This window comes from Physeter macrocephalus, chromosome 7 (assembly GCF_002837175.3).
Source record: "Physeter macrocephalus isolate SW-GA chromosome 7, ASM283717v5, whole genome shotgun sequence".
Classification (NCBI taxonomy): domain Eukaryota; kingdom Metazoa; phylum Chordata; class Mammalia; order Artiodactyla; family Physeteridae; genus Physeter; species Physeter macrocephalus.
In genome coordinates this window covers 113870022-113892262 of record NC_041220.1, presented here as the reverse complement: position 1 = coordinate 113892262, position 22241 = coordinate 113870022, and the positions used below count along the sequence as shown (strand labels likewise).

Here is a 22241-nt window from a genome sequence, read left to right as displayed (position 1 = left end):
ATAACGTATCAGTGTAAAGTGTAATCTACTTGGGCAAGAAGTCTTTGAATGGAATAACAAACGGATTCTTAATTATGACCTAGATCTGAACTTGGGCTGTGCGTGACAAGAATTCAGCTCAGAGAAGCTCTGAGTCAAGAAATAGGCAAGAATGGAGAAACTAACTGAAAACTGTCTCTTAATTAAAAGATAAACATTCATGGTATAAAGACAGAGACTTTATATAGGAAGAAATATCTTCCTAAAAATGTTGAGATGTTTCACAAAGGGTAACATTAAATGTTTTATAATCCTTCATTATGTCAACTTTTAAGTAAACATAAATTTGGAAAGGTCAAAAGCCAAGAGTATGAAATATGAATTCCTGAAAGATTTGTTCATTAAAAAGCACATTTATAACCTATATACCTACATATATATGCATATGATGTAGGGAAGAGCTAAATGCTCAAATTCTCTGTAAGTATCCAATCTACATTATAAAATAATCCATAATGTTTTATACATCTTTCTCATTGTGAGAAACATGGATGTGTCTATGTATATATGTGTATATAAATATCTTACTTTAAAGTAGTCATCAGATCCTTTTAATTTGACCCTTCCCCTTGAGGGAAGGGTCTAGTAAAAACTCCTTTGAGGAAACAGTGTTACAACCTATATGTTCCCACACATGTCTTAAATAGGATGTCTTGAGTTTTGGGGGCTTTTCTGAAACAATACAAAACTATCAATATGTCACCAATATGTTTACTTTTATTGGTTGTATATTCTACTGCAACTTACTGTGTTTTCAAGGGCCTTATACTTTTTTCTTAGTAAAAGAGAATCTTCACTGAAATATGGATAAGCTCTTTTTACTAGAGCTTCCTAAACTTATCGATTAAAAGGAAATGGGGGGAAAAAAAGAAAATCAAATGTATAATGTTGTATCTGTGTAAAGTTTAATCTACTTGGACAAGTTTCTTTGAAAGAAATATCAAATTCTTAATAATCATTCTTTCTTCTCTGGCTTAATCTCATCTTAGTCTTTTTGTTCACAATGCAAACTTTCACTCAGGTAGTTTCAGAAAGAATAGCTTTTCTTTTGCATTCCTGAAGCACCTTTGACCTAAACCATCAGGAAAATCATTTTCCTTTCTATGTCTAACCATACAGCTTAATATAAACAGTATCTGAAGTCATTTTGTGATAATACCAGAGCAAATTATAGCCCTCCATAATTTGAAAGTAATAATATTAAAGATGAAATGTCTGGTGGTTCTTAGTAGATTTTCCTTGGAATAAGGACTGTTCAAGCATTTAGATTAGAGAAGTGCCTTCTACCACTTTTATCTTTAGTCTGATGCTTCTATCTCTTTTGGTGTAGTTGTCATAACACTGATTCACCATCATGAAATGATGTGACACTTTTACCTTCAAATGTTACTTTCCACAATATTTAGTCACCTCAGTCCAACACAGGATGCACTTTCATTTTCTCTAGCATTTCCTTTATGCTTCTTTAGTGGAATTCAGGAGATTTTCTAAGCAATATAACTTCTTGTCACTATACTTTGTGCTTAAAATAATGTAAGCAATTATGTGAAAATGAGAAGATTGAGCTTGACTCCAGTGTGCTCACCCAAAATGTACCACTTAATCTCAAACCTGTATTCAGAAACAGCTGCATGGTACCATTAGCCCTCAATTGCTAAGCAGGGTTACCCAGACTCAACAATTGCCTGATATACGGGCTGGAGTTAAGTATAATCTTAACCATGCATTTATCTTCTCATCATTCAGGAATGGAAAAGAAATCTTGTGATACTTTTAAGTGAATGAGACTTTTAATGTATATTATTTTGATATGACCATCTGTTCATACAGCCAACTCTTGATTATCTGAGGTAAGAGAGCCCTGGAGTAGGATGCATTATCCAAAGGCACGTAATCCTCATTTCAGCAAATAGATTCAGCCTCCTCAACAAATCATTGACCAGGGAGTAATAAAACACAGGAATTCCTCCTCCTTTTATTTCTCTTTCTCACCTTCTGGTAGTGGTAGCAATGAGCAGTGAACTGGCAGCAACAGGGAAAATCCTGAAAAATCTGCAAAATGGTCAACCAATCCCTGAATCAAGAGTTGACTGAACTGTATAATCTCACCAAAGATCTTGAAACTAGACAGTATATGTATTAGACATATATATATACATACAGCAAGAATTCAGCTGGGAGCATTTGCCATGTTTTTCTCAGATACTGTGCCTGAGTGAATACTGTTCTATAATGCTGTGTGATTTTCCTATGTAGGGTGAACCAGGGCTTCCTGGGCTTCCTGGACTTCCGGGGATAAAGGTAAATACTGCACTGACAGTCTTGGCTTCATAGAAATGTAATTGTGAGAGTCACAAAAATGAAAACAATGAAAGCTAAAAATATAGTGCTGTTCTTTAAATACTCACCAGCCATTTCAACCAATTAAATTTTTTAATTAAAAATGAAGCACAGGTAACAGAAATAGACGTACAGGCATAGAAAACAAACTTAAGGTTACCAAAGGGGAAAGGGGGGGAAAGGATAGATTAGGAGTTTGGGACTAACAGATACACACTACTACATATAAAATAGATAATCAACAAGGTCCTACTGTATAGCACAGGGAACTATACTCAGTATCCTGTAATAAGCTATAATGGAAAAGAATCTGAAAAAGAATATATATATATACATGTATATGTATAATATATACATAAATATATATATATATGAAACTGAATCACTTTGCTGTACACCTGAAACTAACACAACATTGTAAATCAACTATACTTCAATTAAAAAAAAATGAAGCACTGGTATTTCTAAAGTTTGCCATGGCTATCTGGACTGTATATTCCACTATATAACCTACTATGCCCCTTAAATAAATGTAGAAGTCATTTCATTTGAAGTCATAGGAATTCTTTAACGTCTACAATGTCTCCCTTCATATTTAAATTTTACTCTTAAGATCCTATCAGATTTTGACCAGAATTAAAGTCTTAACATTCCCTTAAATCTAATATCCAGGCAGCTGCTTTTGTGATTCACCCATTATAATAATCTTTCCAAAGTTTTTTGTTTTATTTATTTATTTATTTATTTGTGGCTGTGTTGCGTCTTCGTTGCTGTGTGCGGGCTTTCTCTAGTTGCGGAGAGCAGAGGCTACTCTTCGTTGCGGTGTGCAGGCTTCTCACTGCAGTGGCTTCTCTTGTTGTGGAGCACAGGCTCTAGGCACACAGGCTTCAGTAGTTGTGGCTCACGGACTCTAGAGCGCAGGCTCAGTAGTTGTGGCGCACGGGCGCAGCCGCTCTGCGGCGTGTGGGATCTTCCCAGACCAGGCTCGAACCCGTGTCCCCTGCATTGGCAGGCGGATTCCCAACCACTGCGCCACCAGGGAAGTCCTTCCAAAGTGTTTTGTGCTTCTACTTCCTGTTAATAATTCTGACTGCAAAGTACAAATCATATTACTAAGCTTTATTGACCTACATACTATTCCCATAAAATCTGTATGTCTTTTGAAATAACTGCTTAAAGCTTAGCTTGAAAACACTGTTTTACATGTTTTTAAATTGTCTAAAAATATTAAGAAACATTTTTTGTAGTTGTTTAAAATTTTTTACATGGCAACTGACAAGGCTTAAAAGTTCTAGTGTCTTAGCTGTAGTGCTCCCTTAAAATCAGCTTCTTATTTAAAAATTTTTTCTTTTAATTCTAGAACTGTTTGATAAAATAACATAATGCAAGTAGATTTTTCTTTACATTGTTCTCATCTTATAGAATTTTGAACTAATCTCTAGAGTACATTAGATGATTCTAAAATTAATATTCCTAGTTTCAGTAAGAGGGTTGTATATGCTGCTTTATGAAGATGGTGTTTGAAATGTGTTACATGAATAATATGATTTTAGAATAAATATATTAAATTACTGAGTTCCCAGACATCATATGGTATCATATATAATATTTTATGAGTATATTTGTTATAATTAACAGCCATGAAAGCTATGAATTCCAGGTTGGCACTCAGAAATTTTGGTTCTGCTTTTTGTTTGATTTTTCCGGATTAGTATCACAGACGTCCAGATACGTCCTTTTAATATATTTTTAGTCTTTGGCTTCTTCACTGACAAGTACACTCCATGACAACAGTTTACTAAAGAGTCAAAGTCATTTCCTTATCGTTTGATATTTAGCAAAAATAACTTAATAAATTATATGTGATTTCATACTGCAGAGTTAATTTATGGCAGTTCCTTAGTAATCCCACACATTTATAAAAAGCTTTTTACTGATATTTGGAAAATCACAGATTTTTAAAACAAATTTAAGAACATTAAATTCAGCACTATGGGCTTCCCTGGTGGCGCAGTGGTTGAGAGTCCGCCTGCCGATGAAGGGGATACAGGTTCGTGCCCCGGTCCGGGAAGATCCCACATGCCGCGGAGCGGCTGGGCCCGTGAGCCATGGCCGCTGAGCCTGCGCGTCCGGAGCCTGTGCTCCGCAACGGGAGAGGCCACAGCAGGGGGAGGCCCGCATACCGCAAAAAAAGAAAACAAAACAAAAAATAAATTCAGCACTAATTTAAAGAAACTGGTAACATTATAAGTAAGCGGGGAGGCATTTAAAAGGAGGGGCATTTTGGAAGGACTGGGGCAGGGTTTCCTGCAGCGCTCGCTTGTAGGTTAGCTGGGCTGTGCTGCCAGCACCAGATCCTGAGGCAGGAATCTCAGTGCTGTGTAGAAATCCAGTTGTCCCTTCTCCTGAGGGTGAGCTTTCTTGTTGAGAGAGTTTATAAGGGGGAAGGTATTGGGGTTTTTCCCTCCAAAACAAACAAACGAAACAATTACAGTTACTACTATTTGTTCTCATTACCTTTGATTTATGTCCTCCACTGTGAAAAATATCCCAGCTCATTTCCCTAGTCATCGGTGGACCAGTCTGAAGGTTCTGAACTTTTTCAAATTGGGAAAGATGTTGGTGATTTGCCACCTCCAGTAAATGTTTTTATTTCTAGGCTCATGGGATGTTGCCAGACAAATTTTGTCAAGATCTTATAACTGATACTTTCCTTTGTTTTTCTAACCTGACTAGTGACTATGGTGAGAAAAAGCTATCAACTGACAAAAATCTTTCTATCATTAACTAGAGATACTTTTCTATGTAATTAGCAAGTGCTGTTGGGTAACTACCCAGTATTCAGTTTAAATCACAGATTCTACTTTCGGATTAATAAACTCTGTCGTCTCTCTCTAGTCCAGAATGTAAGTGATATGCTTGCCCTAGAATGTAGTAGGTGCTCAGTGTAATTGAGTAATTTTGTAAAGGAGGCAATTTAAAAACACATCATAGTCATTAGTAGTTATTGGATATTTTTAAATGTACATTTAAAAGTTTATACATTTATGATATAGCTTCATTAACTTGGGATATTCTTTACTCCTTTAATATACCTTGCTTCTGTTAGGTAGTTAACCACAGGACAGTTAACCTTGATTCCATAGTTTGAATGAGTAATAATATTTAAAAGATGAAACCACCATATATGGATTTAGAATGTGTGGTAGCAAGAGCATTAGTCATAACTTTCCTAGACCTGTGTGTTTGTTTATGCTTTGGAAATACTTCCTTGCTATTCATCTCCATATCTGCTGGTACTACAGAGAGCGTGCAAATGCCATCTGTTATTTCCAAGATGTTGAGGAAACCAGCCATGACATACCAGGGAAGCTTTGATTTGCCACCTGTTGATCTCGGGGAACGGTTGGAAACTTAATGAGCATCCACATGCCTTCCACACTGCTCTCAGGAAATGAGCAAAGTGCCTAAATACAGACAGCAGACTCATCTATCTATCACCTCAGGGTCCCACTCAGAGAAAAGTACTAATACCTTCGGCATACATAAAAGTCACTAAGAACAGGCATCACTTAATTTCAAACTACTCTTAAGCTTCCTGAACAAGTATTGGAAAGTGCTCTAACCATGTGGAAGCATTTGGTATTCCTATTTCATGCATTCATGGTTCATATAGTGTTAAGATGCTCAGATGGGAAGATTAAATTATTGTACGTTGTACGTTGCACAATGTGCCATGCAAACATTTGTCTTCTGGAATAAGAATTGAGCTCAGAAAATTATTTTGATAAACAAGCCTTTAAAGATATTTTTCATGGGTAAAACTTTATTGTGACTAGCTTTTCCAATATCACATAAAAGGGTAAGATTCAAAGTTTCTAGTTTTAAACATTTTTTTCTTTCCATACATTTTGAAAAATTGCTTACCCCTTTCATGGTTACATTACCCTAGTAATTAAGTCCTGAAGAGCAGTGATCAAGAGCCTTGTCTTTAGAACCAGACCACCAGTGTGTAGACCCTGGTTCTACCCCTTACCAGTTTATGAAGCTATATCATGATACTGGGCAAGTTACATAATCTCTCTGTGCTGGGTTTCCTTATAAAATGGGAATTATTATTATACATAACTCAGAGGGTTGTTGTGAGGATTAAATGAATTAATATACATGCAGCTCCTAAAATATTGCCAAACATATAGTACATGCTATATAAATTTTAGCTATTGTTATTTCTTTCTCTTGGAGCAGCTCAGAATATTGGAAACATTGTTTATGCACCTGTTCTATAGAGTCTTTCCTCCTGTGAGTCATTTCAACCTAGAGATCATAAAGCCATTTACACCCTGCAGGTTAATAGATCTAAATTCTAAAACCTCCTTTGCAGTGTGGTTGAATGTTACCTTTAAGAGCAGTAAGATAACATATTTTCTCTTGAAACATGCCATCACACTATTCCCCTTTTCCTATAACCCAATGTATTCCAGGGATAAAGGATGAGGAAACAGCGTTCTGCGCATAAGACATGAAAATACTGTCTTAGTTCTCCTTCCCGACAACTCTTCACGGGAAAAGCAAAAGGAAAGCTTGACATGTAATAATGGAAATCTCTAGGCCCCATTCATAGTGTTGCCCAGCCCAAGACATTTTTTACAAATATGAATTTTCAATGCTTGTTTTTCTCCTTTCAGCATTGACTACCAGTGTATCTCATCATATTTAGAAAGTAAATTGGGAAAGATGTACCTGATACATTAAAACGAATACAACAGGGAGACATAATACAGTAAAAATTACATCAAATCAGAAAAACAAATCATTTAGGTGGCAAAGAAATTTTTATGGTATTTTCCCTCAAAGCTTGATATTTTTGTTCTGGCTTCCACATTAGTGAAAATTTGACATTCAGATCAAGAACTTGAGGATCAGGAGACAGTAACTAACTCTTCAGTGACTAACTCTTTACACTTCGTCATATAAAATCATCCTTGACACTAGATCATATAAGCACTAACTTTTACAGGTGGCAGAAACATTATTTTGTCATTCTTAGGATTAAGTATAGTGCTCAGTAATCTATAGAAACTTATCTTCTAAATACACTGGAGATGAGGTTCCTTCCTTAGAAACATCAAATCACATTTTTAAAATAACAGAAGAAAGTTTTTGGAAGTAACATAGGATGTGAAATGAATTTGTAAAAGAAAAAAGAAAAAGAATACTGGTTAAAAGGATAGCATTGTGTTATTTTTACTTATAATTATTTCCTGCTTGCACAAAGTACGTCTGAGCAGTTGAATAGTTTAAGAGTCCAATTAGGAAACTCATACAACCAGAAATCAGAGATTTTTTAGCAGCCATAACGAAACCTTGACTAAATACACCAATTGTGCTTTTGTGATGTAATCCTGTTAAAAAAAAAATCAGAAACTTATGTTTTCTGGATTTTAAATAAACTTGCTGTTGTAGTTCATTTTCATCATAGCCACCAAGATGTTTTAATTTATGCTCAAATGTGATCCTTCAGGGAAATAGTGTTTGGGGGACAGACTCTACTTTTTCATTCTTTTTTTCCCCCTCAATAATTTTACAAATCAATCATTACCAAAACTGGCTGCCTGAAGGTTCTTATTACAACAAATGTTCTTGCTGTAATCCTCAAAAGTAGGTATCATGCTGACTTGAATTCTAATTAGCCCTTAAGCAAGAAGAATATTGTATGGTTAATGCATTCAGTGTCAAGACACATTAATCAAAATTATTGGTGATGCTTTTAGCACCCAGGCAAGTCAGCACATATTTTTCAAGCCCCATTGTACTATTTTTTGGGCAATGAAAATTGGATCTGCTCAGGGTAATAAATATCATGGAAAGCATGACTTGGTTTAAATTGGTATATTAGAGGTTTTTTTAGACAGGTTAAAAAAATAATATCTTTTACTCCTTTAATTGATAATGACTTATAAAAATAAAACAAATGGTATTAAATGAAAAACCAGAGATTTTTCTGTGGACAAGAGATAATCAGTTAGGACTTTCTGTTCACTATTCCATTTAACAGATGGTAGGTTCTGGAAGTTTATAGGGAAACACCTGGTGAGCCATTTCTGTATGAATGAAGCTGCCTCTTCATTCTTACCTTGACTAGTAACTCCATCTACATATTTGATGACTCTTTTCACCTATATGAAAGACATCCTTTATGTAGATTTGACAACAGAGTATTAAGTGAACTGTCCCAATAGCCATTTAAAAGATAAAGTAAGATCATCTAAAATACTTTCTTGCCATGTATTAAATGTGAGTTTGAAGAAAAATCAGTCCAGATTTTATTATGGAATTCCAAGACTTAATGACTTAATGGTCATTGTTAGAGTTCAGAAAGATCATGTTTTTAAAGAACTTCCTAGTTTTTCCTTGTGTTTTTATAATATAGAAGGCCAGGTTTTGTTGCCTTCTTGGTTGGTGAAGATGGTAATTGTTTGAGTTATTTGGAGGGTTTTTGTTTTGCTTTTCGGGGTTTGGGGCCAGAATACACAGAATTTAAACTATCTCAATAGGCTGTTTAAATTTTTTTTAAGTAATAGCAAATGAGTTGAGCAAAAGTGGCTTCAGTCAAAAATCTTACCTTTGTAGCATTTTCCTTTTCTCCTTCAGAGTGAATAGATCCCACCTTCCCATAGCTAAACCTTCTTGTAGTTTACTTCATTTCTCTGTGTACATATTGCCAATTTATGAAAGAAAACAGAGAAAGAGAGAGAGGGATAAACTCTAATACTGACACTCTAATCAACAAGGGAACTTTTTGTTTGGTGCAAAAAACAGGATAATTTTTCAAATATCACCCATATTAGTTACTATGACTTATTTCCATTGAGCTTTATACTACAAGATCAAAGTTGTGGCTGCTGAAAGCTTTAACTATAGTTGGAAAGATCAGTGTGAGACCATTAGGCCTTCCCAAATTGGTCATGTATAAGTACGCGTTTGATTTCATCTATAGCTATTCTTTGTAGATTTATTTCTGCATCTTTATGTGCCCTGGCTGTTTAAAGCTTTCATTCAAATTAGCAAAACCTGTGTCAGATTTTCAGATAGGTCTGTTTGCTGCTGCTCCCAGCAGTTTATTACTAGACCTACCTAATTGTGCTTTATCCTGAATTAATAGCATTTTTTTTTTTTTTTTCGGTACGCAGGCCTCTCACTGTTGTGGCCTCTCCCGTTGCGGAGCACAGGCTCCGGACGCGCAGGCTCAGCGGCCACGGCTCACGGGCCCAGCCGCTCCGCGGCATGTGGGATCTTCCCGGACCGGGGCACGAACCCGCGTCCCCTGCATCGGCAGGCGGACTCTCAACCACCGCGCCACCAGGGAAGCCCCTATCCTGAATTAATAGCATTTATTCTTCCCAACGTGAGTCCCAGTTTAGCTGCCAGAACCACAAACACTTCATTATTCATCTTTTCTACCAGCTCAACACAGGAAGATATGTTATTGTCTTGGTACTGAGACCTAGTTTTTTAACTCATTGGTGATGAGCTAATTAATTAATGTTGAGAAGAAACAAAGGACAAAACTCATGAAACAACTCAGGAAGAAATCAGATGTAATATTTAAGACCAGAAGTTAAACCTCATTTTTATTTTCATTTTGAAATTTGAAGCTGCATCAATGCCATATTGCAGTAGCATGAACAGAGCTGAGATTTCTGTTTCTCTGACAACCGTCTGATCACTGGTAGGCATGTGGTTTGGGTAGCAGAATTTGGTGCCAGCCATTACTTGTGTTTTAGTGATTAAAACGTTGGATTGTTTTAAGGGTTCTGATAAACAGTGTTGTGTATTTTCTTATTTCCAGGCTTTGGTTAAATCACAGCTCTGTATTTATTTTAAGAGTTAGATATTTCATTGTTTATATTTTTCCATTTGTCATAAGGGTAGATCTAGTTGGACATTGCCAGGACCAGTGAAGACAAAACAACAACAAAAATAGCAGATTATCCTGGGTTTAATTCTTCTGGTCATGGTAGAGCAACAGGACATTTTAAGATGCTTGCCCCTCTCCATTCTTCCTCTCCTCTTGTCTTGTCTCCCGGCTAGTTGGTTGCTTTCACTCTTTTGCTTTCCTTCCACACAGGATCAACAACTCCAGTATGAATGGAATCCCAATTAACTTTGTAATCTTGTTCTCAATGATAAGAAAAGTAAAAACCTAAAATGCTATCTCACTCGAGATAGCGAGTGACTAGGTAGAGAGGTGAAGGAAAATTTAGAATGCATATATATATGAAATGAGATATATATAAGAAAAACAGATTAAAGTGGCTGTGAAGTAATTAGTGTTCTTAACTTATTCTTATGCTATTGATCGGTGCCTTGGTATTCATGACAAACCAATGTTTAATGCCTCTGCCTTTCCTTCATTTTTCTTAGCCATTTTTTGGTTGTCATTTTTTAAAAAAGCACTAACACATCATACTGAAAAGATAAATATTGTTTCAGAAAAGGTCATATTTTAGTGTTTTCACTTTAATGGTAGAGCTATTTTACTTGCTGCTTACCTGTATAAATCCACGTTTCCCTAACTATGACAGCCAGCATCTGCCCTTTTCAAAGGATCCCTGCCTTATGTTCCCATGTTATTCCAACAATGGCTCACTCAAATTATAACTGGGTTTTCTAATTTGGGTAATTGCCTTGTAAATAAGAAAAAGAAAAAAACTCTACCTCTAATTGTTCCTTAATTAAAAGTATTATAAGAGCTTAGTTCCATTATAGTTCCAATTTCCTCTATTGCATCTCTCCCCCACCTTGTCTATTCAGAAAATATGTGTGAATAACTTCCAATTTAGCAATCTCCTATTTCCCATTGATTATGAGACTAGCTATGTAAAAACGGCTCTGAGACGCATCATACAGTCCAATAAAAATAGTTACTTCTCCTGTGTATTGTCCTGAAAAATTAGGTAACCTCATTTTTGTGTGGTTTGATTTACTTCAAAAAAAGATTTTGCAGAAGTATTTTGTGTTTGAATCACATTTCAGCTGCTTTCCCCTACCTTCCTTTGACTCAGTCTCTTTCCTCTATCCTGGTTAACTAGAACTGTGACTAAAGTGGATTAACCACTTGCTTATTCTTTTAATCACATTAAAGTATTTGTAGAACCATAGGTTGTCATAGCCTTTCTCCTAGACATTTTAGGAAATTCTAGGACCTTTAAACTCTACATCAATCCTTGCCAAAGAGGCAAGTTTTTTTTTTAAGGATTACATTTATTTAAGGAAATTTAATAGGTATGACCATTTTCTCCTTTCCCTTTCTCACAGAAAGAAACTCATTCTTAGTAAACCTGTCATTTCTCTACCTTACACACTTTTCGTTTTGCAATCCTAAATGCTCTGGCAGATGGATATTGTCTCATAAAATGATGATATAGTCACATGAGAAAATTTAGGGTTACTTCTTGAAAGGAGTTGAGGAGGTATTGAGTATAACCCCATACCGGTTGTAAAGAATCAAGAAGTCACCATGTATATCACTAATTAGCTGCAGAGGTGTTATAATACTACTACCACTAATAATAATAATGATAGCTAGCATTTTTGAGCCTATAAGATAAGAACAACAGTAACATTTATTGTTTACTTACTTTGTTCTGGAGGTGGTGCTAAGCACTTTGCTTGAATTATCCAATAAGTCTTGACTAAGTCACCCCTTAATGACACCAGAATCTTTCATTATTTGGCACCTCAGGATCACAGCCTGCAAAGCCAGGCTTTAACTCCATTCTGTACCTTTGTACCAACAGTTCTCAAAGATTTAACCTCAAAACCCTATTACACACTTAAAAATTAGGATTGAAGGAGTTTTTATTTATGTAGGTTATACCTATTGATATGTCTGTATTAGATATTAAAACAGAAATTTAAACAACCCATTATATGTTAATTAAATAACATTTTTATGAAACACAACTGAATTTTACAAAACAAACAAAAAATTAGCAGGAAGAATGGCATTGTTGTCTTTTTTTTTTTTCCAAATATCTTCGATGTCTGGCTTAATAGACGGCAGCTGGATTCTCATATCTGCTTCTGCATTCAATCTGTTGCAATTTGTTGTCTTGGTTAAAGCATATGAAGAAAAACCAGGCTCATACAGATATGTAATTGGACAAGGGAAGATTATTTTAATAGCCTTTCCATGAAATTGTGTTATTCTTTTTTTTGATACTACCCCAAACTCTACAAGTAGTATTTTCAACTTAAAGGTTAGGTGCAATGTGAAATCTGAAACCATATCAATGAATCAATCTTTCCTACTCTGTACACTAATAAGGGTAAGTGAAAAGGCACTCTAAAAACCTCTTGTATAAGTCTAGGAAGGTAAGAAACAATCCAACCAGCTCAAGACCATGAGTAGACATATTTATGCCTTATTTCAATAATTGTCTTTCAAGCCTGAGACAGAAAAGAGACCAATGATTATTTCCTCCCAATCCTGCCAAGATATAGACAGGATGGAGACAATGTCTCTAAAGTAATTGAGAGCTCTGGCATTAAATAAACATAAAGCTGTGATCCTAAAGTTAAGTATGCTAATTGTTCCCCTTGAATAAATTGAAATAAGAAATGAATGTATCGAGATGGTAGATGCTTTCTTAGAGTGGCATGATAAAGTACCACTAATCACACTCAAAGCCTTTAAAATAAGCCAGTATTAATAATGCTAAAATTGTTGAGTGTCCAATGCATTGCTAATTTTATATCTTGAAATAAAAATTTTCACCCTGAACATTCTGTGTAAAGGAAATTGCTATCCATTTAACTCAGGAGAACTTAAATATATTAATGTTTTTAAAAAGGAAGAAAAAACACTTTGGTCACTGAGATCACAAAGCCTTTTTTATTTATGTGTGACTTATGAAACTGCATGCTTCAACTTTTTATAAACTAAACACTAACCTAAATAAGAAATACATTTTTGCAACATTTACTCTTTTTTCTTCTCTTTTATTAGTATGCTTTAACGGTGCTTCTATTTGCTTTGCTAACAGTGAAATCATTTTATTTCTACTTGAAGATTTGCAAGAGTCTTGTCTACCTTTAAACTTCCCACCTATTAACTTGCATTATATTTTCATGACAGTAAGTTGTTACTAATGATACACATGAACTTTAATACAGCTTTTTACTTGAGGGTGGAGAGGGAATATTTATATATTTGTATAAATCATTTTATTGGGAGAAATGTCTTACTTGTAAGTAAGTATACTTCTTATGTTTTTTCTTTAAAATAACAAGTTAAATTTTTTTTACAAGAAATAGAATGGTCATCATTGATTTTTCTGAATATAGTTGATTTTCATTTTAGACGATTAAGAGATTGATCCAAAATTATTTGTTCAGATTTTCCTCTCCGTTATATGTAAAGGTATGGAGACAGGTAGAACAGAGTTATAGAAATTTCACAAACAATAAACCTAAAGTATCCATTCCCCTACACTTTTTATTTTCTTAAAGCAGTACCATGAGCATAAGAGCTAGAGATAATCCATCAGTTATTTATCACTGTTCAGCACATTTTTCGGTGCTGATATCCTTTTGTTCCCTGCCCAACACCAAGGTTTTATACAGCATATTTTAAAAAATCACTATTGCAGAAATATTTCATGACACTCTAACACTTCTTATCAAACATCCTCTCTGTATCTTCCTGCTCAGCTCCGAAAAACAAATGTTGAAATATAGCTACCTTAGAAAAAAATCAAACATATCAAACAACATTAGCTACTGCTCCAGAAATAATCCAATGGGGGGAAACAAATAAACAAACAAATTCCAGAAAACATGGGAACAGAGGCATTATGTTTTTGTTTTGTTTTTCTTTGCTTTAAAACTTCGTTATAGATTTCAGGAAGTTCGACTTTTACATTTGAGCTCACGTTGTTAAGAAGAAAATAAAACTTTATAGTTTATATGTGAACACTGGTGTCAGGTGTTTTCTGATGCCAAACACCTGGTGTCTTTTCCAACACCAGTTCTCCACCTCTGATTCTCTGACACCAACTGCGTGTCCTACAATTCAATCCTATTGCGTGTGGGTTTATCTCTGGGCTTTCTATCCTGTTCCATTGATCTATATTTCTGTTTTTGTGCCAGTACCATACTGTCTTGATTACCATAGCTTTGTAGTATGGTCTGAAGATGACAGGAAGAGTATAGACAGACAGTTAATCATTCCTTCCTCTGTACTGCCTCTGTTCCTGGTATACAATCTTACTAAGCACTTCTTATATATTATTTTAATTTATTTGTTTACAGTTCTGTCTCCCTTGTGGGCCTGGATGTTTATTAGGGATATTACTATTTTCTAGTTCTGTAAAAATTGCCAGTGGTAGTTTTATAGGGATTGCATTGAATCTGTAGATTGCTTTGGGTAGGGTTAGCATCAGATTCCATAGGTTTAAGGGTTCAGTCCCACAAGACTGCCCTCACTTCAGACCCCAATTACAAGTACCACCCACCTCCCCCCCTCCCCCTTACCTGGACTTATGTCTGACTTGGCTACAGATTCCAGGGTCCTCACAGCCACCCTCTGCCACCACCCCCACTCAAGTTTGATAATTTGCTACAGTGACTCACAGAATTCAGGAATATACCATACTTACCATTACAGTTTGTTATAAAAGATTAAAATGAGCAGCCAAATGGAGAGGTACAATGGGTGAAGTCAAAAGTGTCCTGAGGGCAGGAGCCTCTGTCCCCGTGGAGTTGGGGGGCACCACCCTGCCAGCACATGGATGTGTTCATCAGCTCAGAAGCTCTCTAGTCCCCACTGATTTGGAAGTTTTATGAAAGTTCCATTATGTAGGCATGATTGATTAAAGCATTGGTCATTGGTGATTAAACTCAATCCCCATCTCCCTCTCTGGAGATGGTGAAAGGAGGGGAAAGGTTGAAAGTTCCAACCTTCTTATCATAGCCCTGACCCTGAAGCTATCTAGGGGCCCACCATAGTCACTCCATTAGCATAAACTCAGATATGTTTGAAAGGGGCTCCTTAAGAGTAACAAAACATGCTCCTGTTACTCTTATTACTCAGGAAATTCCAAAGGTTTTAGGAACCAGGAACAAGACCAAATATATATTTTTTATTATACCACAACTGGGTTTCCTCCAGGTGGTAGAGAAGAGATTTTGAGTCTGGGCAAGAAGAGATTTTTTGCTTTCCATCTGAACATTACTGAATCTCTTCCCTAGCCACACCCACTGTATCAGTTATCAGTTGCTGCCTACCATACAAGCCCCCCAAATGGGAGTGGCTTAAAACAACAATCCTCTCACACTTCTGGAGGAACAAGAATTTGAGCATGGCTCAGCTGGGTACCTCTGTCTCAATGTCTCCCATGAGGATGCAGTCAAGCTGTCAGCCAGGGCTGTGATCTCATCTGAAGACTCTACTGGGGTGGAGCATCTGCTCCCAAGTTCACACATGTGGCTGTTGGCAGACCTTGGTCCTCACCATGGGAACCTCTCCATAGGGCTGCTCATGGAAGCTTGTTTTCCAGAAAGCAAGTTGATCCAAGTGAGAGAGAACAAGCAAGAGTCCCCAGGATGGAAGCCACCGTCTTTTTATAACTTAGTCTCAGAAGTGATATCCCATTACTTCTGCCATATTCTGTTCATTAGATATGACTCAGTAAATCCAGTGCACACTCAAGCAGAGGGGTTACACAAAGGCATTGAATACCAGGAGGTGGGATCACTGAGGCCCATCTTAGAGGCTACCTACCACATCCACCCTAACATAATGGATCTTGATTTGGTAAATGATAAGAAGCACTGGACAACAGATGAGAAAGGAAATTGTAAAGGCATTTGTCTGGTTTCTTTGTCACTTTACTTTCTCAAGCTCCTCCAAAGCTTTGCTCAAAGTACTGTCGCTGATCAAAACCAGTTCTGATTAATTTTATAGTTAGTAGCTGGATCTCAGCAAGAAAGCTATATACAATCAAAGGAGTAAAATCCCAGTAGAAGGAAATCAGTTTAACTTTACACATTTACTGTCAAATATGTAATAATCTCATATGCCCATTTTTTTAAAGGGAGAACCAGGTTTCATTGGTCCTCAAGGAGAACCAGGCTTACCAGGGTTACCAGGAACAAAGGTAAACGTAGTGTTTTTCCCTTCCTTCCTTTCTGAAATTTTTTGTCATATATTTTTAGTCCATTATGTTACTTAGGTGACCAGATATTTTTGCCTAATGGAGAACTAAAGCAGCTTAGCACCTATTCCTAACACTTCTAATGGGAATACCATGTTAAATAGAATAATAGGAAGTTAATTCCAGAAAGCCTTAGGCAAAACAACAGGATGGTGGAATACATTCATTGCTCCAGTTGTCCCCCAAATTGTACCTAAATTGATACGATGCTATCAGTCTCCGGGCCATATGGAAAAGTGAGGGAATTCTGAAGAGGAGAGGTAGAACTCATTAACTCCTGCTCCTCGTTACCCATTTTAAGACATACGCATAAATCAAACATTATTGCTATTCCCCCATCACTCCCTAGATTTCAAAGGCAAGTACTGATGTCATATAGATTCCTAAGTGTCTCATCCCAAAAGGATCCATCCTGAATAACGTCTGCAGAAAGATTCTGTAATGAAAACCATCTCATGATCTTCCACTTGGCAACCTGAGAGAGGGCCCTAAAAGCAAAATCTATATGCTGCCATATAAAAAACTATGTTGCTGTGGATACAGTCAGAGCCATAGTTTCCTTTTTATCTACCCAGTAAGACATAAAAAGGCACAGCTCTGAGGATGGAACTTTATTCATGACAAACTCATGAATCAAAGAAGGATCAAAATTAGATCAAACTACTTTCTTTTATTTTTAAACCATAGCAGTTTTGCCTCAATGTGTATTGCATTCACCAGAAATAAGCCAGGATGATTTCCAAGAGCTGGAGAAATATGTTCATGGTTTGTTCTGACAGAGGAGTCCTCATTTCTGCTGGTCAAGAGAAAATAACTCTAATCCTAGTAAATGGAAACTATGTGTGGCCTAAAGGGAGACTAAAACTCCTTCGAATTTTTGTAAAATTGCTGTTTTCTCAGCAATTTCTTTTTCACATAATGAGCTGTCAAGCTTATTAACAAAATATGAGGAAAGCCTGTTTTAGCCTGAACAGATTTACACAAGAAATGCACTTTCTGGAATAAAAAGAGCCAGAACAAAAGAATAATGAGCATTCTGTGTTCATGTCAGAACTCTTGTATTTATTCAGGCTTGCAGCCTCAGAACCAGGTAGAGAAAGAGGATTGCTTTGTGGATAAGCACAAAGAAACGGGAAACCTGGTCAGTGCTGGAGAGGACCAGGCATGAACATGATCTCTAAATGTTTGTGGCATTTTGTTTGCTAAACAAGGGAAAATAGGAGAAACACAGACTGTGGAGTGTAGAGTTCATCCCTAAATATATTTTCTTTTGTTCACTTATTTTAAACTATTCCACAGTCAAAAAAATCCGGATGTAGAGCCATAAAATCAACATTAATTACTGCCCATGAAGAACCCAGCCTGATTTTACAGAACAGATACTTTTATAACAGATACTACTCTGAACTCCCAATAAAAGTAAAGACTGGACTGTAACTGTTTTGTATTTCCACAAGAAGGGATGTGAATAAGAAATTCATTTAACAATATTCTGAAGTTAATTTTCAGCTGAATTACCTATCTAACATGAAATTGGTATCATAATGGAAAAGTCATGATTATTTAAAAATCTCTTTCAGCCGAACACTAGTCTTTTACCGGTTGCGTAGGCAGTCTGGATTTGTACCAGTAAATTCAGATTTTAAAAATAAACTAAGTCCTCATATTTTATCCCCAACACAGTGAAGAGAGATCATAATGAAGAAAGACGTATAATTGCACCTAAAAATCTGTTTTATGTACTGCTGTATTCTCAGCATCTGTATAGCGCCTGAGAGAAACCTGCATCAGTCTAAAGAAATAGAACTTTATTTTGAATAATTTAGAATACTTTGTATAATACTGTTTATTCATGAATTCAACACATTTTTTGCCAGACATTTTTCTAGTATTTGAGAATGGGGAATAAATGCAACAAAAACAGTCTCTACTGAAGCTTACACTGTAATATGTGTAAGAAAGGGGTGGAAGAAAAGAAAAAAGTAAACAAATATGTAATGTAATTCCAGAGAGAGAGTAATAAGCAACTGATTAGGGGCATGATGATAATAAGTGATTCTAAGTAAACATATATAGACTCCACTACTCTGGTACAGAGAAATGATTTTCTAAAATTTTTGTTTTTCTCTAAAATAAGATTATAGTTACCATTTTAGAATTCTTCTGTAAAATATTAAGAGCAACACCAAACATGGTATATACATATTTAAATAAAAATTCCATATACCAGCAAAAGAGCTTCAGTCTCTCATCCCTGGAAAATCCCTTCTGGAGCACCTTTTCCATCTCCTGCATCCAATCAAGTCCCTTGTCTTTCTCCCAACCCCTCCATTGTCCCACTCCCTTTTGGTTCATGCTGAGAAACCTACTGAGTCTTCTTTATCCTGACCCTAATCTATCCCACCTCCTCTGCAAAACCACAAAGGCTTCCCACGGTGGGCATGATACAGACAAAGATCTTGGAATTTAAAGCCCTACATCACCCATAACAGATCCAAATCCTATTTTCTTTTCCTTTCCAAGATGAATCAGTCTTTCAGTGAGAAGGGTGCCTCCCTCATCCATAAACATACCATCACCAGAAATCCAAACTTGTTTGATTATTGAAATTCTACCCATCGTGCAGGAAGTTGAACACTCTCAAGTCTGTGTTCAGGGGGTGTAAAACAGCACCATCTTCCTGAAGGGCGATTAGCTAGCTTTTAAAATGTTTCTACTTTTTGACACAGCCATTTGCCTAGTAGGAATTTATCCTAAGAATATGACCAGAGATGTGCAAAAGATTTACATACAAAAACATTTATGCAAAAATTGAAGATTGACTACAGTCAGTTCTAAATTACAGCTCTCCCACGTTAAAGGCTTTGGGCAAGTTATTTAACCTCTCTGAGCTTCAGTTTCCTCATCTGTAGACTATGGATACTAACACCTTTCTCATTTGTCCTGAGGATTAGATAGGATAATGCATGTAAAGTGTTGTGTGCAGTTCCTGCACTCATCAATAGCACAGTTATAAACAGAGATATTTATAATATACACCCTATCCCATCCTTCAGGACATGACCCAAGTCTCACCAAAAGGAAGTCAATCTGCTGGACCATTGAAAACCCTGTGGAGTCTCTTCTTCTCTCACATATGGCCTTACATTACTCCTTAACTCTTAACTATTTTGTTCATGTGGATCTTATCTAACTAGAGCACTAGCTCCCTGTGGGCAGTGACCATGCTCATCCTTCCCAGAGCTATAAGTATAGTAAAAGCTGTAACACCTATGGATCTTGTACCATGCCAAGCACTTTCCATTTCTAGGTTATGAAACCAGTACTCTAATTTTCTCCATTTTACAGAGGAAACTGAGGCTTTCAGAACTTAACTAACTTTCCCCAAAACACAGAACTGGTAAGTATTCCAGAGCCAGGAGTAAAGCCCAGAATATCCAATTACAAAACTTGGCACTTAGCCATTTTGCCATGCTTCGGAAGATCTTAAAAAGTTGCTGCAGTCTGAAAACTATGTCCATGCCTGTTGTGAGGTATTAATGATGGCCCTTATCAATTCCCTTTAAAGGTCTTTCTGGGACTTCCCTAGCAGTCCAGTGGTTAAGACTCCGAGCTTCCAATGCAGGGAGCACGGGTTCGATCCCTGGTCGCGGAACTATGATCCCACATAGGGCGCGGCCAAAAAAAAAAAAAAAAGAGTCTTTCCATTTACCAGCATAGGTATCTGACAGGTATTTACCAAACCATTTCCTTGTCTATAAAACGGGAATGAAAATGCAAACGTTGAATAATTATTTTGATTATTAAATGAGATAATCCATGTTGAGGTTAATACAATGCCGAGTATGTGGTAAATAAATAGTAACTTTCTGCTTTCTTTGATTTTATTAACTCACTCGTTAACCTACAGGGACTAGCTGGGGGTAATGGGGGCACCATTTACCTATTTTGCGATTTGTGACAGGGCGACCGTGGGGACACAGGGCATCCTGGAAGAGGGGATCGAGGGGAGCCTGGAGCCCCTGGACCAAAGGTCAGTTATTCTCACACTGGAAAACAACATTCTCTGGTTTGGAAATGATTGCCACTTACTTTAGAACATGCAACTAAAATAAAATTTTTCAAGGGTATTAAAACAGCCAAAATCACAAATAATTCATTGAAATTCACACCAATTCGTTATTTTCTAAAAAGGGTTTTACAATTCAACTTTTCCAGTTTACTCTGTTCTGTTCAGTCAACAAATTAATAACACATCCAAATATAAATCAGGAGGTACTGTCACACTAACACCTTACCACTCGATGTATATTAAAACCTGCTGAGGAAAATGTCGATCCGTGCTGTGTTAGTTTCTATGGTAATTTGATGGTGTGTAACACCTTGAAAATATGAGAGCTAAGGATTTATTTGACTGTTCAATCTATTCCTCTAAACTTCCTGCAAACTAGTATGGTAACACTTTATTTTAATAACCCATCCTAGAGACACAGGAAATGATTTACTCTTTGATGAAAAGGAAATTTATGCAAACACTGTTGAGACTAATGAGAATTAGGCACAGAACTCTTCCCATCCGCTGATGGGTGGGCAGTCTTCAGAATTATAATGGCATGAAGGTTGGTGGAGAGACCAGGGAGTGAACTAATGATACAGTGATAATACTTATGTTCAGTGTTGTAACAGCCTACATTATATAGAGTCATATATTGAGGCAGTTAAAATAAAGTGTTTCCATTTTTCTTTATTATTCTGAGTCACTGCTAATTTCTTGTTTTTCTGTTCTTATCTCCCTCTGTGATTTTCTCTTTTTCATCTTCATATTCTTCTATAATAGGGGAAACAAGGTGAATCAGGAACTAGAGGCCCAAAGGGGTCAAAGGTCAGTAACCGGGTAACCATTTTAATGTAACATGAGGCCGTCATGTAACATGTGCCTCTTCCACAGAGAATCATGTTTTGGATTAAACTCTTTCACACACTGGGGTTGCAGTAATTTCATCCCTATAATGATATCTCAGAACAGTTGGTTTGTTTCATCTTGTTTGCTTCTGTGTTCCTGTGCTTCAGACCATTCTTTATGAGAAATTGTATTTCCTGTTGTATATGTATAGCTTATTTGGAAAAAATTAAGTACTTTACTTAAATTATATACAGTATAATCTTATTTTTTATTTCTTGGCCATCTTTGTGATAAATGTTCAGATTATACTTTGCTTTTAAGTCAGTTGACTCCCTTCATTCCATTAAAATTTCACCACTAATTGAAATTCTCTCCTTTATCATGCTCTTTATATAGTACCTGCAATAATCTATATACTACTAGCAGAATCATGCTATTAATCATGTTATTAATCATGCTAATAATGTGGAAAATGAGGAAAACAGCAGAAATTAATAATCCCCCATTCATAGCAAAATTTTATTATTATGGTCAATGTTATTAGCATAATGTGGATAGAAAAATTATAATCCATTTTCCTTCTCATCTTCATTGGTCCTTATCCAGTTTATAAGAATCTGTAGAAAGACACATAGAAATGCTTTGAATTCTATTTAGGAAAAGGGCCCTGTAAATTTTAGGCTATTTTAAAGAACCTTCAAATCTACACAGGTTCAAATCTCTTCTCCAAAATTTCT

General features: G+C 36.2%; 1 protein-coding gene across 1 annotated transcript in view; it reads left to right on the top strand.

The window, feature by feature from the left end:
- The window catches only part of COL25A1 (collagen type XXV alpha 1 chain), a 476840-nt gene that overhangs the window by 409860 nt on the left and 44739 nt on the right, over positions 1–22241 (top strand). The window contains exons 18-21 of the mRNA XM_055086170.1: positions 2296–2340; positions 16482–16544; positions 20566–20634; positions 21439–21483. Of these exons, the coding sequence (XP_054942145.1) occupies positions 2296–2340; positions 16482–16544; positions 20566–20634; positions 21439–21483 (222 nt within the window). The remainder of the gene's footprint in view (positions 1–2295; positions 2341–16481; positions 16545–20565; positions 20635–21438; positions 21484–22241) is intronic.